Source organism: Cyprinodon variegatus, unplaced genomic scaffold (genome assembly GCF_000732505.1).
Source record: "Cyprinodon variegatus isolate N-32 unplaced genomic scaffold, C_variegatus-1.0 Scaffold324, whole genome shotgun sequence".
Taxonomy (NCBI): domain Eukaryota; kingdom Metazoa; phylum Chordata; class Actinopteri; order Cyprinodontiformes; family Cyprinodontidae; genus Cyprinodon; species Cyprinodon variegatus.
In genome coordinates this window covers 441,406-459,664 of record NW_015150777.1, presented here as the reverse complement: position 1 = coordinate 459,664, position 18,259 = coordinate 441,406, and the positions used below count along the sequence as shown (strand labels likewise).

Genomic DNA, 18,259 nt, shown 5'->3' with positions numbered 1-18,259 from the left:
TTTTATTTAGATTTTCCTTTGCACTGACCACATACTTCTTCACCCTAGGGTTTCGTTTTTTTTCTGATCTTGAAAAGTTGCCTGTCCAGAATTCATTATTGCAGGTCTCACTGTAACTTTTGTGTGTGATTCTTCAATTAGAAAATTGTGATTTGTTATTTTGCAATTATATTGCAAAAGCAATTGATTTAATAATTTCAAATTTTAAATATGAAATGTATTTATAAAGTGCCATCTCCGGGATGACCAAAAAAACGTAAAGGCTGCATTCGAATTTATCGGATGCATCCTCCGAAGGCCCAATTCGAAGGCAGATGACGTCATAGCGTGGCGCCGACGTCTGGTCAGATTCGAAGACTCCTCATTATGCGGCCTACAAATGCGTCCATCTTTTTGCCCGTTTTGAAGGACGGGTCCGGTTTATCCTATCTAGCCTTGGTTATGCGAGACCAAGCAAGCCAGCTGCTCTGTGATCAGAGGAAAAAGTAACATGGCGCCAAACTGTGGTGAATATCAGTTAAGTTTATAATACAAGTATTTGAATAGTTCAGTCTGAAATTAATAAAAATAGTTGTCCTAGTGTTTATTGAGTCAGATATGTGGCGGTAATGTTTGATTTAACTAAAGGTTTTATCTAAATGGGAAATAAATGGGTTTTGCTGTAATTTATGGAAAGATTCTAATATATTTGCAGTGTGGGGACTAAACATCTGATAAGATTTACATTTTTTAATTTCTATTTTGCTGAATTTGCTTAACTAAGTATTTTTTGTTGTTGAATTGAAGAGATTTTGCAGATATATATATTTTTTATACATACATTGTTTAGATTTACTTATACCTTTCTTCCCATTTTATAGAATGGATTAGAAAATCCCTCTATTGTCCCAAAATTGGGAAATTCCGGTTTATACATTCATTGTTTAGATTAACTTTCTATCCCTTTTATAGAACAGAAAATTTCTTTATTGCCCTCCAATGGGAAAATTCACAACAGCAAAAAGATTATTGAAAAAATCGTCACACAAATGTGGACCTTAGAAAAATGTATAAGAATAACATAATAGTGTAGAGTTAAAACATAAACAATAAAATACTGTACTGTAAAGTGTTTTAACAATATATAAAACTGTGCACCTGGAGAATGAATAACCAATCTACAGCTATGAACGTTTTTACAGTAATAGATATTTGAATATGTTGCTGCTATATTATTAAAGCATGTTATTGAAGAGACTAAGGTTTATATCATTACATTTGCTTTTATTTGTTCATGCTCCTGGTGGTTGTCACCTTTATTCCACTCTGTATTCTCATGAGTGCAGTCTTTTTTGAACTTTACAATTAAAATATCCCCTAAAAAATGTAACAAGAAACGGTTTTGAAAGTTTGGTGTTCTGCTGAAGGTTAGCCCTGTTTGAATTTACAGCCAAAAGTCTTCTGGTCTCCTTATTTTCAAGGACTTCGAAGGATCCAGTCTAGGTAGACCGCGTCCTTGGAAGACTCAGCCCATAACTTCCAACGCAGCCAAAATGAAACCACTGTTATTCATGCATTCACTAAAAAAAGATCTGTCTGAAAGTTTAATAGTTTAGATTTTAACACTATTTGAACCGTTAGGTTTGATATGAAATAAAATTAATGTGGTTGGTTGCATATTACCTGCATATACACATAGAAAGTTGATCAAATATGCATCTAAGTGTTTGTATAATCTTTGGAAGGATACAATATAGCAGACACAGTTTATTTGTTATGGCGGAACACATTCAGAAGCATTGGCTGCGTGTTTCCTCTCTGCTCATTAGAAGCTTCCTGCTGTCGTCTCTTCAGTTACTCAACATTTATTTTCATGTTGTGTGACGATGGTTTGCAGAAAACTTCTCAGAATGTTAAAGCATCCAGTTAATTCTCAGCTAACTTGTAACTATCAATTTTTGACCACTATTGGCTTTGAGACTGTGAAGCTGTCCTGTTTGTTTTTTACACTCTGGCTCTGACAGAGCCAACCGGCCACTGGAATCAACCTTCACTGACATATTTATTCTGCTTGTTAACAGATCAATTAAGAAAAAAATGGCAACAAATCTTGCTAAAGCATTGGAAGATACAAAATGAATTAAATTGTACAATTTTAGTTGGACATTTTAGATGGATTAGATATTGATCCCACTATGAGCACAAAATGGACTGCAGAGTTTTTCTATCTTGGTTCTAAAACAAGAAAATACTTTAACAATAAAAAAAAAGATTTCTGAAGATATTTTAAACCTTTATTAGAACTAAAGTAATCAAACTTTTTGATCACTTTGTAAAACCGTTTGTAAAGTCCATGCTAAAATTGTAAAAAGTAAATTCCTATGAATGACCAATCCTTTTCAGAAAATATGGAAAATACACCATGATATCATCTGCTATATAAAGACTGTAGTTTAACAACAGTTTTGGATCTTTTGAGGCTGAAATAATAAGTAATACAAAATACCACTTTATCCTTAGTTATCACCTACATTGCCTCAAATAAGCTTTCAAGTAAATTAATCTGGAAAAAAAGTTTTATTTGGAAATATTAGAAGTTTAAATCATAAATTAAATTGTATTATCTACTAAAGAAAACATCCAGGACGAAGGGTCATCTGGTTCTTTAAACACAGATGTAACCCAAAAAACATTAAGCAAACATGCATGACCTTAAATGTGCATTGTGCAAGCTTAAAAGTTTTTTTTTTCTCTATATATGGGCCGACATGTAAAATGAGCTTTTCACCATTTGCCCCGGTTGCCTCTCTAAGCTCCAGTAGTCAGTTGGTGAGATAATGATTTGGGTCAGATTCTCTGGGTGTGACATGATGTGCTCTCTTGTTTACGTAGCTACTTTGTTGAGTCTCCGCCATAGAGAAAGAACAAGGGAGACGGTTTAGGAAGATATTGGGATTATTTTCCAACAAGGAGAAAGCTGAGATCTGCCTTTGAAATGGCCCTATTTTTAATAAAAGGTCTCCATTCAAAATCACTTAGATATCTATAACTTTCTTACCTGAGGTGACATTATATTTCTTAATCAAAGATTGGTACAGACTGTTGTGCTTTCCCATATGCAGGTGCACAAAACTGGTGTCATTTTAACTTGTTGCCAGAGGAGGCAAATGTCTGGAGCTTGCACTGTGCTCCTTTACATGCATGTTAGGTTGTAAACATTCAGAAAGACAAAAAAGATTAGATTGTTTAATTAAACGCTCAAGTGATACTGGATCCAGTGAACACATGGAAGAATTTAAAGAGCTATTGTTTGTAGCTGTATTTAAAGAAAGAACGGGATATGGGGCTCACCTAAATTTACATTTCTATGTGTCCAAAATACAGCAGATATCAATTTGCTACACTTAACAAACAGGTCTAAGCAAATGCAGATTTACAGAATCTTATGTGGTCTAAATCCAGTTCAAACAATTTATTATAAATGACTTCTAGTCATAAGAGCAAAATACAATTAAAAAAGTTTGCAGTCCAACTCAGTCGTATTAAAGATGCAACTCTAATTATTTTACCTTGGTAATGATTTCATAATTGGGTACAAAGTGATCTTTCTAAGGAAGGCCAGCTGATTACAATCCTTCATCCTGTGCAACCATTTAAGCAACAGTGGAAAGCAATTGCTTCCCTTCAAAATTAAGCACCTTCTGTCTGCTTCAAAAAAAGGTTTCAGGTTTTTTGAAGGGTTTATTATTATTTATACTAGCTGGATAAATTAACTTATTGTTTTCAGAGTCTTTGAAATATTAAGTCCTGAATTTATAGAGCTCTTAAAAAAAACATCTAAACAAGTAATTCAGTTAAATGGAACATGTTGAGGAACATTAAAAGCCCTTCTGAGCAACTATGTATTGTTCTTTCAGGAGCATTACATTACAGCGTTACATTCTTTATCTCATACTCCTTTATATAAACTGTAGTATTTTTTTTTTTTTTATATTGTTATTTTATCTTTTCCATCTCTCCCAAACAATATTCTCTGCTATCTTTCTGCAGGCCATATTGAGCCTCCTCCTCTGACCTGCAGCAGATTGCTGTCACAGCATGCATCAGGGATAAACTTCCTCTGTAGCTGTGGACTTCTGGCCCGTATGGCCCGTAGAAAGACAGGGAGACTGGGATGAACTGACTGAGTTCAAACATGTAAAGTATTTTTTTAGAGCAACCAGGTTCATCTAGGTGATGTCGGGAAATGTACTTTACTATTAATTGAAACACCAAGATAACATAACCGTGTGAGGTCACTTCTAAAGCATATAGATGATTTAGCTTTAAAGTACTTAAGTTAACAATTTAGTAATAAACGTTAAAAACATTTTTTCTGTTTTAAATATGAGACTCTGCCACTTGCCATTCTTAATACTTACACTTTTAGGGTGGGCTTTGTAGAAATTAATACTTTGAATAACCTATTTTGAGTGGTACATTTTAAAAGTAATGTATTGGTAGCCATGTTGAATTTCCTAACACAGAAAGGAAAAAAAAATGAAATAATAATTGTATTTTATTGATCTCACATTGGAGAAATTTACCTCTGCATTTAACACATCCCCTTTGGGAGCAGTGGGCTGCCATTGTGCGGCGCCCGGGAAGCAGTGTGGGTTAAGGGTCTTGCTCAGGAACCTAGAATGCAGGCTGTGGGGATCAAACCGGGTACTTGCAACCTTCTCACAAGCGCACTGCTCTAACCACAAGGCCAACACTCCCTAAAAAGAGTTTTGCATTTTAAATAAGATTGTAGTTTATTTTACTGCAGTATGTAATTTAGTGCAGTTCATTTCTCTTTGTTCATCTATTAAAGAAGTTGATGGATGGCATGGGGGGTAGGGGGACTTTCCTGTAAACCAAAGGGGGTCCCACAAACGAGAGTTGGGAAACCACAGCTCTGTTGAAATGCTATCGATATGTGTCATGATCTGGAACATCTCACTACACAAAACAATAAAAGCTGTTTTTTCTTGTCTGAAGGATTTAACCCAGATTAGGCTCCATCATATTGAGCTTTAAGTGAGCTCTAATGCAGTGCACTAAAATCTCTGCTGAGAATAAGGATGCAGCGCAGTATTGCAGAGGAAATGGGGAAACTTACAGTTTCAGGATTTAGTGTTTGCAAATGTTCATTTACGAGAGTAACGCAGGAGTTTGTTGAAAGTATACAAAAAAAAAAAATGAAAAAAAAAAAAAAATTCATATCCAAACATCATCCATGTGAAGTGTTTTTGCTCTGTTAGTTGTTGCATTGAGAAACAGATTCCCCGCTTGTCCATCTCCCAGGAGAGAGGGGCGGTAAGTGTTTACATTGCCAGCTACATCTGCACATCATTACTGTTAGTCAGCTGTGGACAAGAACCAAAGAGCAGTTTTAACTAGTTCACTGCTTCAAATATCGGCAAGTCCAATCCCACCAGGAGCAACAGGAAATATAATCAATGTGGTGCATTTATTCCCCACACAGAATATGTTCTTAAAGTCCAAAACTGATATCTAGAGACTTGCCTGTGACACTTTTTCTATTACAAATATAGAGACTGAGTAATACCAACGACAGCAGCAAAAAGACCATTTAAGGAGATTAAATACTCCCTTTTGACCCATGAAAAACGAATCAATGTTGCAAAACAGAAATAAACTAAGAAGTTGTATTAAGCAGTACTTGCTACAACCCCCTCCTCTTACATTTCACAAGTTTTTATCTAATATAACGTTTCTCTTTATAAAAGATAGGCAGCTGGATTCCTCAGGGCAGATTTCTTTGCATATTTTCCCTAACTGTATACATCTGAATATAAAGGATTGACCATTGGCAGACACTAACAGAACTGTAGGATGTGTTGAGGGGTTAAGACAGCAAAGGTGTGCTGAAGCAGATATTATCGAAGCATGCAGTCCACCTTCCCCTCTGGGAAGAGGACTTCCAGCCTCTACTCTAGATGGTCAATGATCACAGCTCCTCTGTCTAATGAAATGTATCTGTGTTTTAGATAACTATCCTGAAGAGTAATAGAAAAAGAAAGAGGCAATAAAAAGTTACTTTCAAACTACTTCAGTCCCATTAAGTTTTGTTATTTTTATGCATTTACTATTTGTTTGGACAGAACACATTTTTCACAGTTGGGCTGTAGATGGCATCCATGCAAACCTTTAATCGTCCTCCTTACCATGTTGACATAAATATTAATTCCTTTTTCAAGACAGTTTTGTCTCATTTGATTTTATTATTGCTCTAATGTTCATATGGGGATTACACATCTGCTTTACTTTAATGGTATGTTCTCCTTTCTTGCCCAACTTGAACAGTGGCATGAAGGAATGGGATTCTTTGTCACACAGTATTTACATAAAAACAGATAGTTTGAAGTTTGTTGTAGCTAATTGTCGGCCACTTCAAAGGAATGGCATTAAATTGCTTTCCAATAATGTAAAAAACATTTTGTTTTTTTCTTCTCACTTTTAAGACTAAGCTTAAAATATTCCTTTTAGACAAAGCTTATAGTTATGCAGCTATAGGCCAAGGCTGCTAAATATTTCGCAAGAACCAAGGCCTTTTTTCTCGTTATAAATGTTGTAATAACAAGAACTTTCCTTTTACCTTCAGGGATTCATACCTTTTCTCGTCAAAGTAGCTACATCCACCCTAACATTCTGCTTAGCTGTGAAACCATTCTGAAGGGATGTTTTTAAGCTGAGCTGCTGCTGCCACCATCAGCTTCTATCATAGATGACAGAGTTGCACCTGATTCAAGTGCTAGACATTTTAAACTGTATGTGCTCTGTTTGGTCCTTTTTGACATTTAAACAGGCTCAGAGCCCATCTACTTAACTGTTTCTTTCCGAGACGGGGCCACATATGTATCTAGTTCATGGTTACCTTAACATGGAAAGCATGTATTGATCAGTGGTAATATTTTTCTTTTGCATGTCTGCTTCTCTCTTCTTGAATCCCCAGTTAGCATCAACAGAAGGCTGCTCACACTGAGCTTGTTCCGCTGGAGGTTTATTTCTGTTAAAAGGGAGTTTTGCCTCCCTACTGTCACTGCATGCATGTTTGGTGTGATGGATTGCTGTAAAGTAAACAATAGAATGCATTCAAATGTCTACTATTGCCCCATGCTCATCCAGGAGGAGAAAATGATGCAAATCATGAGCTCGAAGCAATCAGCTGGGTTTACTTATGCTTTGATTGAAATGATTGTAAAGTACCTTGAGATAAAATGTGCACTGAATTTGTGCTATGTAAATGAAATAAATAAAACAAAAACAAAAAACTGCATGGCTTTAATATCTTGAAACAGAGCCAAACTTTCCAAGGTTCTGAATTATTGCTTTAAAAACAGTTTAAAAGTGATTCTAGGCTCTGTTCCATGAAGACTTGGACATAGTGGGCCAGTACTGAGACATGAACAAGCACAACAGAAATGCAAGGGAACAGTCCTTCACACAGCTTTTAACTGCTTCATGGCCAGCTTTCTGGTCGTTCAATTTATTTCCCTCTCCCTGGGTTTTCAGAGCATGGTCTGTTTTTATTTTTAGCTACAATATAAAGATTCCCAACTCGTTCATTTACATTGAGCTTGGTGTGGGGTATAAAGTTCTAATAGGGGTCTTGAGACATGAGGCTAGAGTGGAGTTCTGTGTACCCTCAGAGGCCATCTGCTTCAGGGTCAGAGCCTCAGTCCAGTCCCACGCTCTCCCCCTTGTTCATTCACCCATCTTTGGCCTGCTGTTCTTGTACCAACCTCTCTGGGGATAAACTTGCAGCCCGCACTCCCTGGAGAACCCAAAAACGGAGAGGTCTTCCAGCAGAATGATCTGAAACTTTTCCAACACTCTCTCTTCAGATTATGATGTGCTTACATTTCTGGATGCCATTTTAGTTGATTATTGAAAGGATATACTGTTAAATTAAAACCAAAGACATTCTACACTGTAAAGCCACAACCTTTTAAATCAGAGATTCCATGTGACTTCAACAAATGTCTAAAATAAAGAGAGCTTGGTTGAAGAGGGCTGATCCTTTTTTGAAAATAAATGATGAAATATCTACACGGAAACCTTTTGTGAGTTAGGCTTGGAGGTTTGTCGTCAAGCTGGGAGTGTCACATCTACTGTGCATTCCATAACCTGCGTCATATATCTAAATATAAGTATTGAGTGCAGAGCCTACAGTGATGACCATCCCTTAGCCAGGTAATTTGACACACAGAGAGGGTTTTGTATTTTGCATGCTTTGTTTTTCAAATGCTCAGCAAATGTCATGGAGCATAAAAAAAACAGAAGACACCAGGTAAAGTTTCTTCTTAAAAGGGATTTAGCTCTGACCTCTAAATCTTTGCAATTTAACCAGTTTGCAAAAAACAAACATGGAGCATATCTGCCAATAGACCGAGATGCATTAGATCTGAAGCAAAATGTGTTTGTTGTCATAGTGATAATGAAAGTAAAGGCTCCTCTTCAAAATCTTCCAAAAAATCTTGCCTTAAGTGCAACAAATCAATCACTTGGCTTAACAGTTACAATCATTTCAGTTTTGCACTGAAGCGCATTTACTTCCTCTGTAAAAGTAAATTCCAGATACACTGGTGCTGACTTTAGTAAGATAAAAAAATAAAATCAGCATCAATGATCTAATGAAATGTCAGTCCTTACATTCTTCTTTGATTATCTTGCAATATACTTATCACTTTAATGAACTGTACTTTGATTTGTCTAGATACTGAAATGAGATATATAAATAAACTTGCCTTGTCTTGCAAAGTCACTCATAGAAAGTTGCAGCTACAACTCTACTTGAAAGAAAGAGCCCAAGGCCAAGTGCATGACTGCACAGTACTGTGAAAAAGTATACCATATTGCAGAAAGTATGTGTTCACTTTCTATGAATTGCATATGAACTTCCTTGAAATCCCATTCTTAAAGCCAAAGATTTCAAATATGATGCTTTAGACCATTTAGCACATTTTTATGTTCAACAAAGATACTTTAAGTAGACGCATAAAGCAGTTTCTAATGAATGATTTTATCTACCGGTATTAAGAGAAAAAAGGTTCTTATATACCCTGGCCTTTTATAGAAAAAACTATTGCTCTTCATGTTAAACCATGAACTTATAGTGATTAGCCATGCTTTGGAAAAAAAAACTGTATCAACACCCTGAGTAACAGAAACAAGAAAAGTGGAATTGGTCTGAGTACATTAAATTAAAAGATCTCAGAAGGCAAAACTCAAACTACATTCATGTTAGCGAAAGTTCAGCAATAAAAAAGAAAAAAGAGTCCTCAGCATCATTGGTCCTAATTGGGCTGCAAAGCCATTTGATACAAATCCAGTGACAATCGCTATTCAAAAGAAGGAAAAACATGAAACATTGGTGAAACTTCCTAGGCATGGCCGGCCTACCAAAATCACTCTGACTGTTCTTCAGCAAACCTATAGCTCTTCACACCTCACTTACCTCAGTGAAGATCAGAGTCCAAGATTCAACTGCAAGAAATAAAGATGGAGCTTTCTTGGGATAGCTCCAAAACCACTGCCAAACAAAAAGAACACAAGGTTTTTTCCATTGCATGGGACCCACAGTGCCTAATGCAGCACCTTTTATATCTGGTGTAAAGCTAGCAGCATTTCAGCCAAAGAACAACATACATGGAGGTGATAGAATGGTGGAGTTCTGCTGTAATTTCTGGTACCATAAGTTCTGCTCTCTCACATATGATTTTAAATTAGAAAGTCCATCAGTGTTTGGCTGTAAGTCCAGAAACATTGAACATGATGACCAGGTTGGTTTGCATAGATTTTTATACTTAAATGAAATCCAAATTCCAAGCTGGATTTCTCGTGTGTGTTCACATGATCTATATCTTATGCTAACACAAGCTTGACATTCATAGTTTGAAGTTTAATAAACAAGCAAAAGTAGAAGAAATTCTTAAAGCAGGAAATACTATTCAACAGCTCTATATTCTGACAGAAACCTGTAAACCCAGAAACTACTTAATATTTGACATTCCTCCTGTTTTCTACTTGAAACAACGTTTTCTATGTACATGCTGTGGCACAGACTAGTGGGTTCAGAAGGATCCTTATGGGTTCGTTTTCACCCCAAGGGCAAAAACTGGTTAATCCTGCTTGGTTGTCCTACATCGCTGTTGTTGATAATAACATAAAAGTCACCATGCTAACTTCTTATACCCGCAGAGATTTTCTTATTGTGATTAAAAACTTGTGTTTCAAGCTCCTGCAAAGAGGCTTAGACAATTTTCTTTATACCAGTTTTAGTCACAATCTGTATTGCAGTTAGCCTGTTTTATGTCCTTTGTGCTCTCGGGTGGGTTTGTGTTACTTCTGGTTTAGGTTTTTTTTTCTTGTTTGTCTGCTTGTAAATAAACTGAATCCATTTTTTTCATAAACTAAATTGTCTGTATTCAGATATTTTCTTTTCAATATGTGGGGATGTTTAATAAACTGCAAAGGTTCAGCTGGGTTTTAGTTTTCTTGAAATGATTTTGGACCAAAACTAGAGCCAGTGCTTGTTTATCCATGGTTTTGATTGGTTTCCACTATCCCAGCCAAAAAAAAGGGTATAATAAGGCACATCAAAGTGTCTGTCTTAATGGATTCTTCTGAGACCATTTAATCAAGTTAAAAGTTTTCTATCTAAGAAAATGTTGTCTACAACCAGTCGTTGATTATGCAGGATTTGCTCTTCCTGGATACGCATGTGGTGACAGTTGAAATTTGCTTATATGGTCATTGACTTTGCAGCAATCCCTCCCCAAGAGCATGCATGCCTGCGGCGACTGGAGAGGAGAAGCTCCCTTTGAACAGGAAGGAACTTGCAGCAGAACAAGGCTTTGTTTGAGCGGCATTCTGCCAAGGCCAACATGGGGTTCACAAAGGCAGAAGCAGACACACAAAATTCACATAGAGCACTGATCCATAAATGATTTCTTTGTTAGAAAAGGTAAAACCAGCTCCAATGGAGGCTTCTTCTAAGAAACAGTTAAACAGATGAGCCAATTTTCTGGTCAAGGGATGAAATGAAGCACATATAGTCAGTCTCGTAGAAGCTGAGTCTGTAAATATGTCAGGGAGAGAAACAGGACTAAAAACAGAAAAACTCCATCATAAAAAGTCGACAGCAGCAGGCTGCTGATGCCTTCCTCCAGGATTCTATCACATCTAAACAGTGCACCAGGCCAGATGAAGCTTCAGTGATAAGAAAAAGCAGAGTTCATGTACAGAAAAAGTTATGTACAAGAAAAGAAGACACAAAAGGAAAGTACACTGTAGTGGCATAATAGTGGCAGGTAAAGAAAAGTATGACCAAGAACTTAAACTAATGAATTCTTATTGAACGGTTTAAATAGAACAGTCAATGGCAATACCAAACATATGGGTCTTTCGACCTTGATTTAAAGGAACATTGGGCTTTAAGCAATTTTGCAGTGTTCTAAGGGTTTGTTTCAAATTATGGCAGCGTAATAACTAAAAGCTGTTTTTCCATGTTTGGTTTTTGGTATAAAAAGTAGACAACAAGGCTGTAATGTATTTTAGTCCAGTGATTTATAGAGTAAGGGAAATATGTCAAAGTCTAGTCTCTGAGTGTTAGGGCTTTAGATCTGGGATGGTTTGATCTACTTTCTTAGTTTTTGTGAGGATGTGGCACAGGAGCATTTTGCTCAGCATTTAAGGGAGGATTAAGAAGATGCAATTGCAGTAATTAATTCTACTAAAGATCAACTCAAAATTTGTTTTTAGGCATATTGTTGGAGAATAAGATCCTGGTTAAAGCTGCACATTGCTGGTTACCACTGTCATTTGTACAGCTGTTGGTGAAGTCAATTGATCTTAAATAGTTTGATTTTCAGTCTCAAAATAAGAGCAGCAATTACTAGTTGCAATATTTAGCTCGTAAAGGTTAAAACTAGCGTTGTGTTATTTGGCCAAAACATCAAAGTTGCGAATATTCATTTATCCAAAGTTTTGTTGAAGGGCTTCACTGTTCAAGGAAAAAGTGCTCACTTCCAGCTCCATACATTGATCTGCATGCTAGATGCAACTTTCCCTTTCCTTCTGTGTATTATCAAAGCCACTTTAAGTGTATTACCGCCACCTTGATGGCTGGAGTGAAATAATATGTTATTCTGATTAAATAGAGCAAAAACAATATGGAGTTCCTCTGCTATTTGGAAAATGCATTTCAAAATGTGATCAGACTGCCAATGCAACCAATTTCCCTGCCCTAGTTTAAGCCCCTTTTTATTTTTGTTTTATAAATATTACAACTGCTGCTCTAGCTATATTTCCATCTTTCACTCGGACTGACCACATCAACCAGTCTGGTTTCATATAATTCACCTCATTGGTAATTTGAGAAGTTTCTGCATTTGTATTTTGTTCTTATGTTTTGTTGTGTTTTTTGTTTTGTTTTTTCTAAATTAGGAAATTGAGGATGATCTTAAACTGAGATCAAAGGGCCTTGCTCTCGTTAGAGCTCCACATCTTATTCTTCATAATTTGTAACAGTCCTGTGAATATATTTTCGTGTGTGTTTGTTTTTCTAACAAGAGATGGTTATGTTATATATTTTCCAGGGTTTTTCTCCTGTCATCTTTCTCTCCAAACACCAACATGTTCTAATTCTTATCAGGGCTCTCCTCTTTCACCCAATAATTGTGTCTGTCCTGGTTTTCCTCTTTCTTCAAAGGGAACAACAGCCATGGACTGAGGAAAAACGGCCGGGGTTTAGATTAATATCACAGCTCAACAGGTGACCCATGACCCCCTTCGTCCCTCCAATCTCTCTTTTTTTCCTTAGTTTATCGCCTTTCCTCTTGCTCACACAGACCAACAGTTGTCATGTTTGTAAGTTTGCAATCTCTTCTGGCTTTGTAATTTGCTGGGTTTGTCTCGTGTAAATCTCCATCTGATTTTTATCATCTCAATAATCCTCTTCTTTCTTGGGTGCATTAATGTAGACATCCACAAGTCTCAGTGTGTAACAATGGATTTATGTTTTCTCCTCTTTTTAGTTTTTTGTAATATTCATCTTTTTAATCTGTTCTTTCTGAAACAATAATCTTTTTTCTCTTACTAACCATGCTTTAGGACTCTTGGCCCACACAGCTTAACACAAAGGCTTCTTTATTAATATTTTCTCTCTTTCAGCATTTTTTATTTTATTTCAACTGTATTTGTTGTTCTGGGCTTTATGTAAAAGTGAATGATAAGATTTTTTTTATGTTTAAAACGCATCCGTCATGTTTTATGAGACTTATATTAATTCGATGTAATGTTTTACGCTTAAGAATTCCTTCTTTACTTGACAAGCAGTATCATTTTTACTGTAAAACATAAAGATTTTAATTACACATAAAACTTCTCAGTTGGGTATCACATTTAAGGTTATTTGTGATTTAATAAAATTTTTAAGACTTTGTCTAACATTTAAAGGTATTGCAATAATTGTGTAATTTAAAATCTTCAACAAAAACATTTTTTTTCACAAGTCCCATACTTGAATTCATAACTAATAACTCAAAAAACATTAATTTGCAAAACTTATTTCCAGTTTCAAGGAACTTATTTTTAAACACAGGAAAAACCTAAATTAAAAAATCTGTGCAAAGGTTTATACTTGTTTGAATCTTCAACAGACACAAGTAGAAAGGCAAAATCTCTCAGCTATATTTACTGATCTACTTATCGACATCTGGAAACTGGTTAAAAAAGGTAAATGTAAAGTTATTGTGTTCATACAGTAGAAGCCCTGAAAAGTTCAGATTTTCTGTTGCATTTGGACCACTCATTCACCTGATAGCGAAGTTATTTGTATAAAAACAGTGATTATCCCTGGGAACTGGACAGCCAGATATTACTAGTAAAAGAAGAGGGACTGACATGTCCGCTATCTCTGTGCTACAAGCAACAGCAGTGGATATGTTTTTTTGTTTTTTTTTTAAATAGTTGTTTTAAAATCGTAAAATCTGATTCACTTTCATTATATTAAAAAACATTATTTGCCAACATTTATGACAAAATGGCTTGAGCCGCTTGCTTATATTGCCTATAAAACGAAAGTTACTCATGTAACTACGGTTCTATGAATCCTGGATGACCACCAGAGGCGGTTCTTCAAGCACTGAATGATCATTCTTGCGCATGCGTAGGTCGCAGATGATTTTGAAATTCCCCCCAGACATTTTGTTTGGTCTGAAAAGTAGGACATGTCCGGGAAAAAGAGGACATCTGGCCACCCTAAGCTACGGCAACAGCTGATGTACCAGCGGCAATAACTGACCATGTATGCGTTTTTGGTATTGGTTTTTTCAAAAGTCAAATCTAGTCTTCAATCATTTATGCAATCTCTGATTCCATGCCCTCCACTCCCCCTGGCATGGGATCTTGCAGCACTTTTGCTTTTCTTAAATCAGATGCGCCCTGAAATTATATCAGTAATGATTGCTTCAATCATAGACTCTAAATGTATTTTGAATTACCGGAAACCTGTTTAAAGATGTCACTATTATTGACGAAAATTATATTACAAAATGTATTGACACTGAATCATGGACCAGCTCTGGTTCTTCCTTTTAATCATGGGTTGGACTAGTAGAACTACCTGGAACATAAGCCCAGGAACCATTTTGCGATCCTGCCGATGTCACTTCAAACCTCTGGGAAAGTTTGGTTCCGTGGCGTTTTTTTAATGTTGATTTACCAGGTGCTTTCCCTCACTGTTCATAGAGAACAGAAGGTGGACCGACTAAAAGGCACCTTTAAGTTTATGTAAAGCTGTTTAGTTTTTTCAGTCTGGATGGAGACCAGCTCTAGTATGTGAACTTTTCTAAAAGTATATTTTTAAATATAAAATACTTAATAAATAAATACAAAATATTTGCTTATTGCTTGTGTCTGAGTTAAGGTTCTAACAAAACATATTAAGATAAGTATAATATTTAAAGAAGGGCCAGCTGATCAGTTGGAAAGTATAGGAAGGAAAATGTAATGGATTGGGTCCAATTTTTTGAAATGTTTCTCCTGAAAAAGCTCCTAAAAATTATTTTTAATAACTTTCTAAGCTGGACTAATGATAATTAATCTTGATGACCGAGATAACATAAGGTTATCAGTTAAGATTTGAAAACAAATGGGGAAAAAAAACATGTTCTGCTTTAAGGGGAGTATTTCATCACAGAGACAGTTTGTGTTTGCATCACAAAGTGCTGCTCGGTTAGCTTGATCCTGTGAGGGTGTAAGTGTAAGGTCAGCGTTGGCCTGCAGTGAACTGCTGCCTGCGTGGAGACAGAGCAGGAAGCAGAATGATTCATTGACCCTTACGGCCTTAAGGAACCCTCCTGCCTCTGTCCAAGGTGCTAGAATACTCTGCATAACTCTCCTCTTCCTCCTCCTTTTCCTCCTACTCAGAACCAACTCGGACTCTGCTCTGCATACGAGTGCTATGAACCCAAACCCTCAGGACCCGTTTGGCATGAACCAGCAGATGGGTCGAGGTCCTCCACAGCGCAATGGTGAGAGTAACAGACACACACTTTTTCTTTATTTCCACTGTTTGATGCTTTCATTAAAATTATTTAGCTGTAATGACCCTGTGAAATGTGAGCAGCATGAATCAGATCTCTTCCTTATTTTTTATTTTAGGTATATAATTTACTGCCTTCACAATACAAGAATTTCTGCTTCAGCACAGACAAAAAATTCATACCTTTGTTGGCAGAAAAAAATTTGCTCTAGTCATGACATAGACTTAGAATGCCCAAATACCCTAAACAGATTTATGGACATTACCTGTTCCCTTTTATTTATTGTGGAACCTTAACAATTATTTGTGCTGCAGCCAAATTAAAGAAATTAAATTATTAAATAAAAAAATTTAACTTTTCCATTAACCAGTCATCTTTTTTCAATGTTCAATACATATGTTCTATATAGAGTATAGATACAAATGCTTTAGAGATTTTTACAAATTAAAGGAATCAGGCATTATAAACTGTTCTTGAAATGACCTGCTTTTGCCAAAAACTGATTTCTTTTCAATATAGTTAATTGTAGTTTTTTTTTTTTTTTTTTTTTTTACATTACCTTAAAGATAAATAATCCTTTATCAGTCCATCTTAGTATTTTGTCTGATTTTTGTTACATGCAAATGATAAAGCTCAGCTATGTAATGTAATTAAGCCAAATGTTGTAAAACTTGCAGAGAAATGTAGAAAGTTTGAGGAAAGCAGTAAAATGGTAAACTAGCCCCACCCGCCAGCAGCCAAAATAATTTTTGCCTGCGAGTTAGTCTAGCCTCGATCAATGCCCCAGGCCCTAGAACTGGCGGGCCAATCATAATGCAAAGATGTGTTTTGAATTTTTGGATGCAAAGCGGGCGGGATTTTGAGGGCGGGACGACAAAGCTGCGCAACGTTGGAGAAAGCACAACAACCAAGATGGCAACAACTATTGAACAGTTCTGTTTTGACTTAGCTTTGTAATCAGTTTTGGAAGGAATAGACTTGGGATTTTCATTGAAACGTGAGCAGGAAGAGGCTCTACGCTCATTCATTTTTAAGAAGGAAGTATTCGCCGTTTTACCGACAGGCTGTTTGTTTACACTTCCCCACCAGCTTTCTGTCACGCTTCCTATGTCACAGTCCATTGCGCTCATTGGTCAGAGCGTTGGCCAGTAGGCACGGACAGCGGTTTGAAAGACAACTGGTTGTTCTCATCATCAATCTTCCAATGTCTCATTCATCGGGTACAGACTAAATTACACATTTAATCTCACATTTAGTCTGGCTTATCAGGCTAGCAAAATGAAGGATATATTTGAACAGTTGGCTGAAGTATAGCTGAACCAGAAGACATTTAGCCTTGCAAGAGTTTGCTGTTTCCGGCTGTGAAACAAACTTTAGGTGTGTTTTGTCTTTTCTTTGAATGAGTGTGAAGGACTATGAGGGGCAGCGCAGATACTGCATGTTCTACCATGAAAGAGAAGGTGGAATGTTATCAGTGGGTCACACAAAAGCACAGACAGAAGACGGGGATCTGCTGAGGAAGATTAATATTGTTGTGGAGAATTTTTGCCACCTATTCAATTTATAACCCTGAAAATCAAAGAGACTTATTTAGAGATCCACTCGCATACATTTTCCAAGCAGCTCCTTACAGGCTCTCATAGTTGTTATCATCCCACTTTATGGTGTTTGTGTTTCTGTTCTTCTGGTCACTGATTAACAGAGAACACAGTCCATCCAGGCAGCTGCTCATTAGTTCACCTTCTCTTTCTTCAGCTCCTTACTTCTCCAAAGGCCATTTTTCATCTTTGTTTAAAAATTCCTTTTCACCCTTTAGTTCTTTGCCAAACTCCAGATATTTAACCCTGAAAACTAAGGATTTTTCTGTATTTCACGTCAACACCTTTAAGTTTTTCTCTTTCAGTTTCCTTTGTAATCCTGTGTTTGATTACTTTTAGTTCCGCATGAAGCCAGCACATTGAAACAAGGTATTACCTTAAGAATTAAATTCTCACACAGCCTCAATTAAAGGTGTTCAAAGAGATGAATCACAGATTCGAACATGAATGGGTGACCTTAGAACCGAGTGGAAGTACAGGTCTGTCACTGTTACATAGCATATGCTGCAGTTGAAGCAGTCAATGATACAAAAAACAGGACATAGTGTTGTTGTTTAACAAACAAAAGTAGCTAGTTAATGGACATCCTGAAGGGTTTTTAATCTATTGAATTGTTAATACTGACTCTACTGCCATCAACTGGCCCAGTGTGGTTATTTTGTTATTTTTGCTCAAGTTTAGCTTGAAGAATATGTTTTCTTTTTTCTTATCTGTATTTATACTATAGATTCAGAAACATAGAATTTGTATAAATCTTCAAAGTATAGTTCTAGAATAGACTTTTTCTGACGTACAATATAAAAAAAATAGGCTAACCTCACATAGAGATAGATATAAAAGGCAACATTTCACTAGTGAAATACAAAAAAAGAGCAGGAAAAAAATCTGTTATGATTTTCTGCTAAGGTCAGAAATGTACTTTCACGAATGATAAACTTGAAGCTACTTATTTTTTGTTTGCACAAGTTTTCTCTTTTGTTTTTAATGACAGACTTTATCAAATCAATATTGCATCAGACATCAGAGTATTTGCTGATACATGCTGGTGCTGTGCAACATTATTTTTAAAAAGTTGATCAAGTTCAC

General features: G+C 36.2%; 1 protein-coding gene across 6 annotated transcripts in view; it reads left to right on the top strand.

Moving 5' to 3' along the window:
* crtc3 (CREB regulated transcription coactivator 3) overlaps nucleotides 1–18,259 on the top strand; it is a 56,331-nt gene that overhangs the window by 21,236 nt on the left and 16,836 nt on the right. For 4 of the 6 annotated variants that reach the window (XM_015384823.1, XM_015384825.1, XM_015384822.1 and 1 more), the window contains exons 5-6: nucleotides 12,740–12,802; nucleotides 15,460–15,563. In XM_015384823.1, the coding sequence (XP_015240309.1) occupies nucleotides 12,740–12,802; nucleotides 15,460–15,563 (167 nt within the window). The remainder of the gene's footprint in view (nucleotides 1–12,739; nucleotides 12,803–15,459; nucleotides 15,564–18,259) is intronic. The other 2 variants (XM_015384826.1, XM_015384828.1) reach the window with 1 other exon arrangement.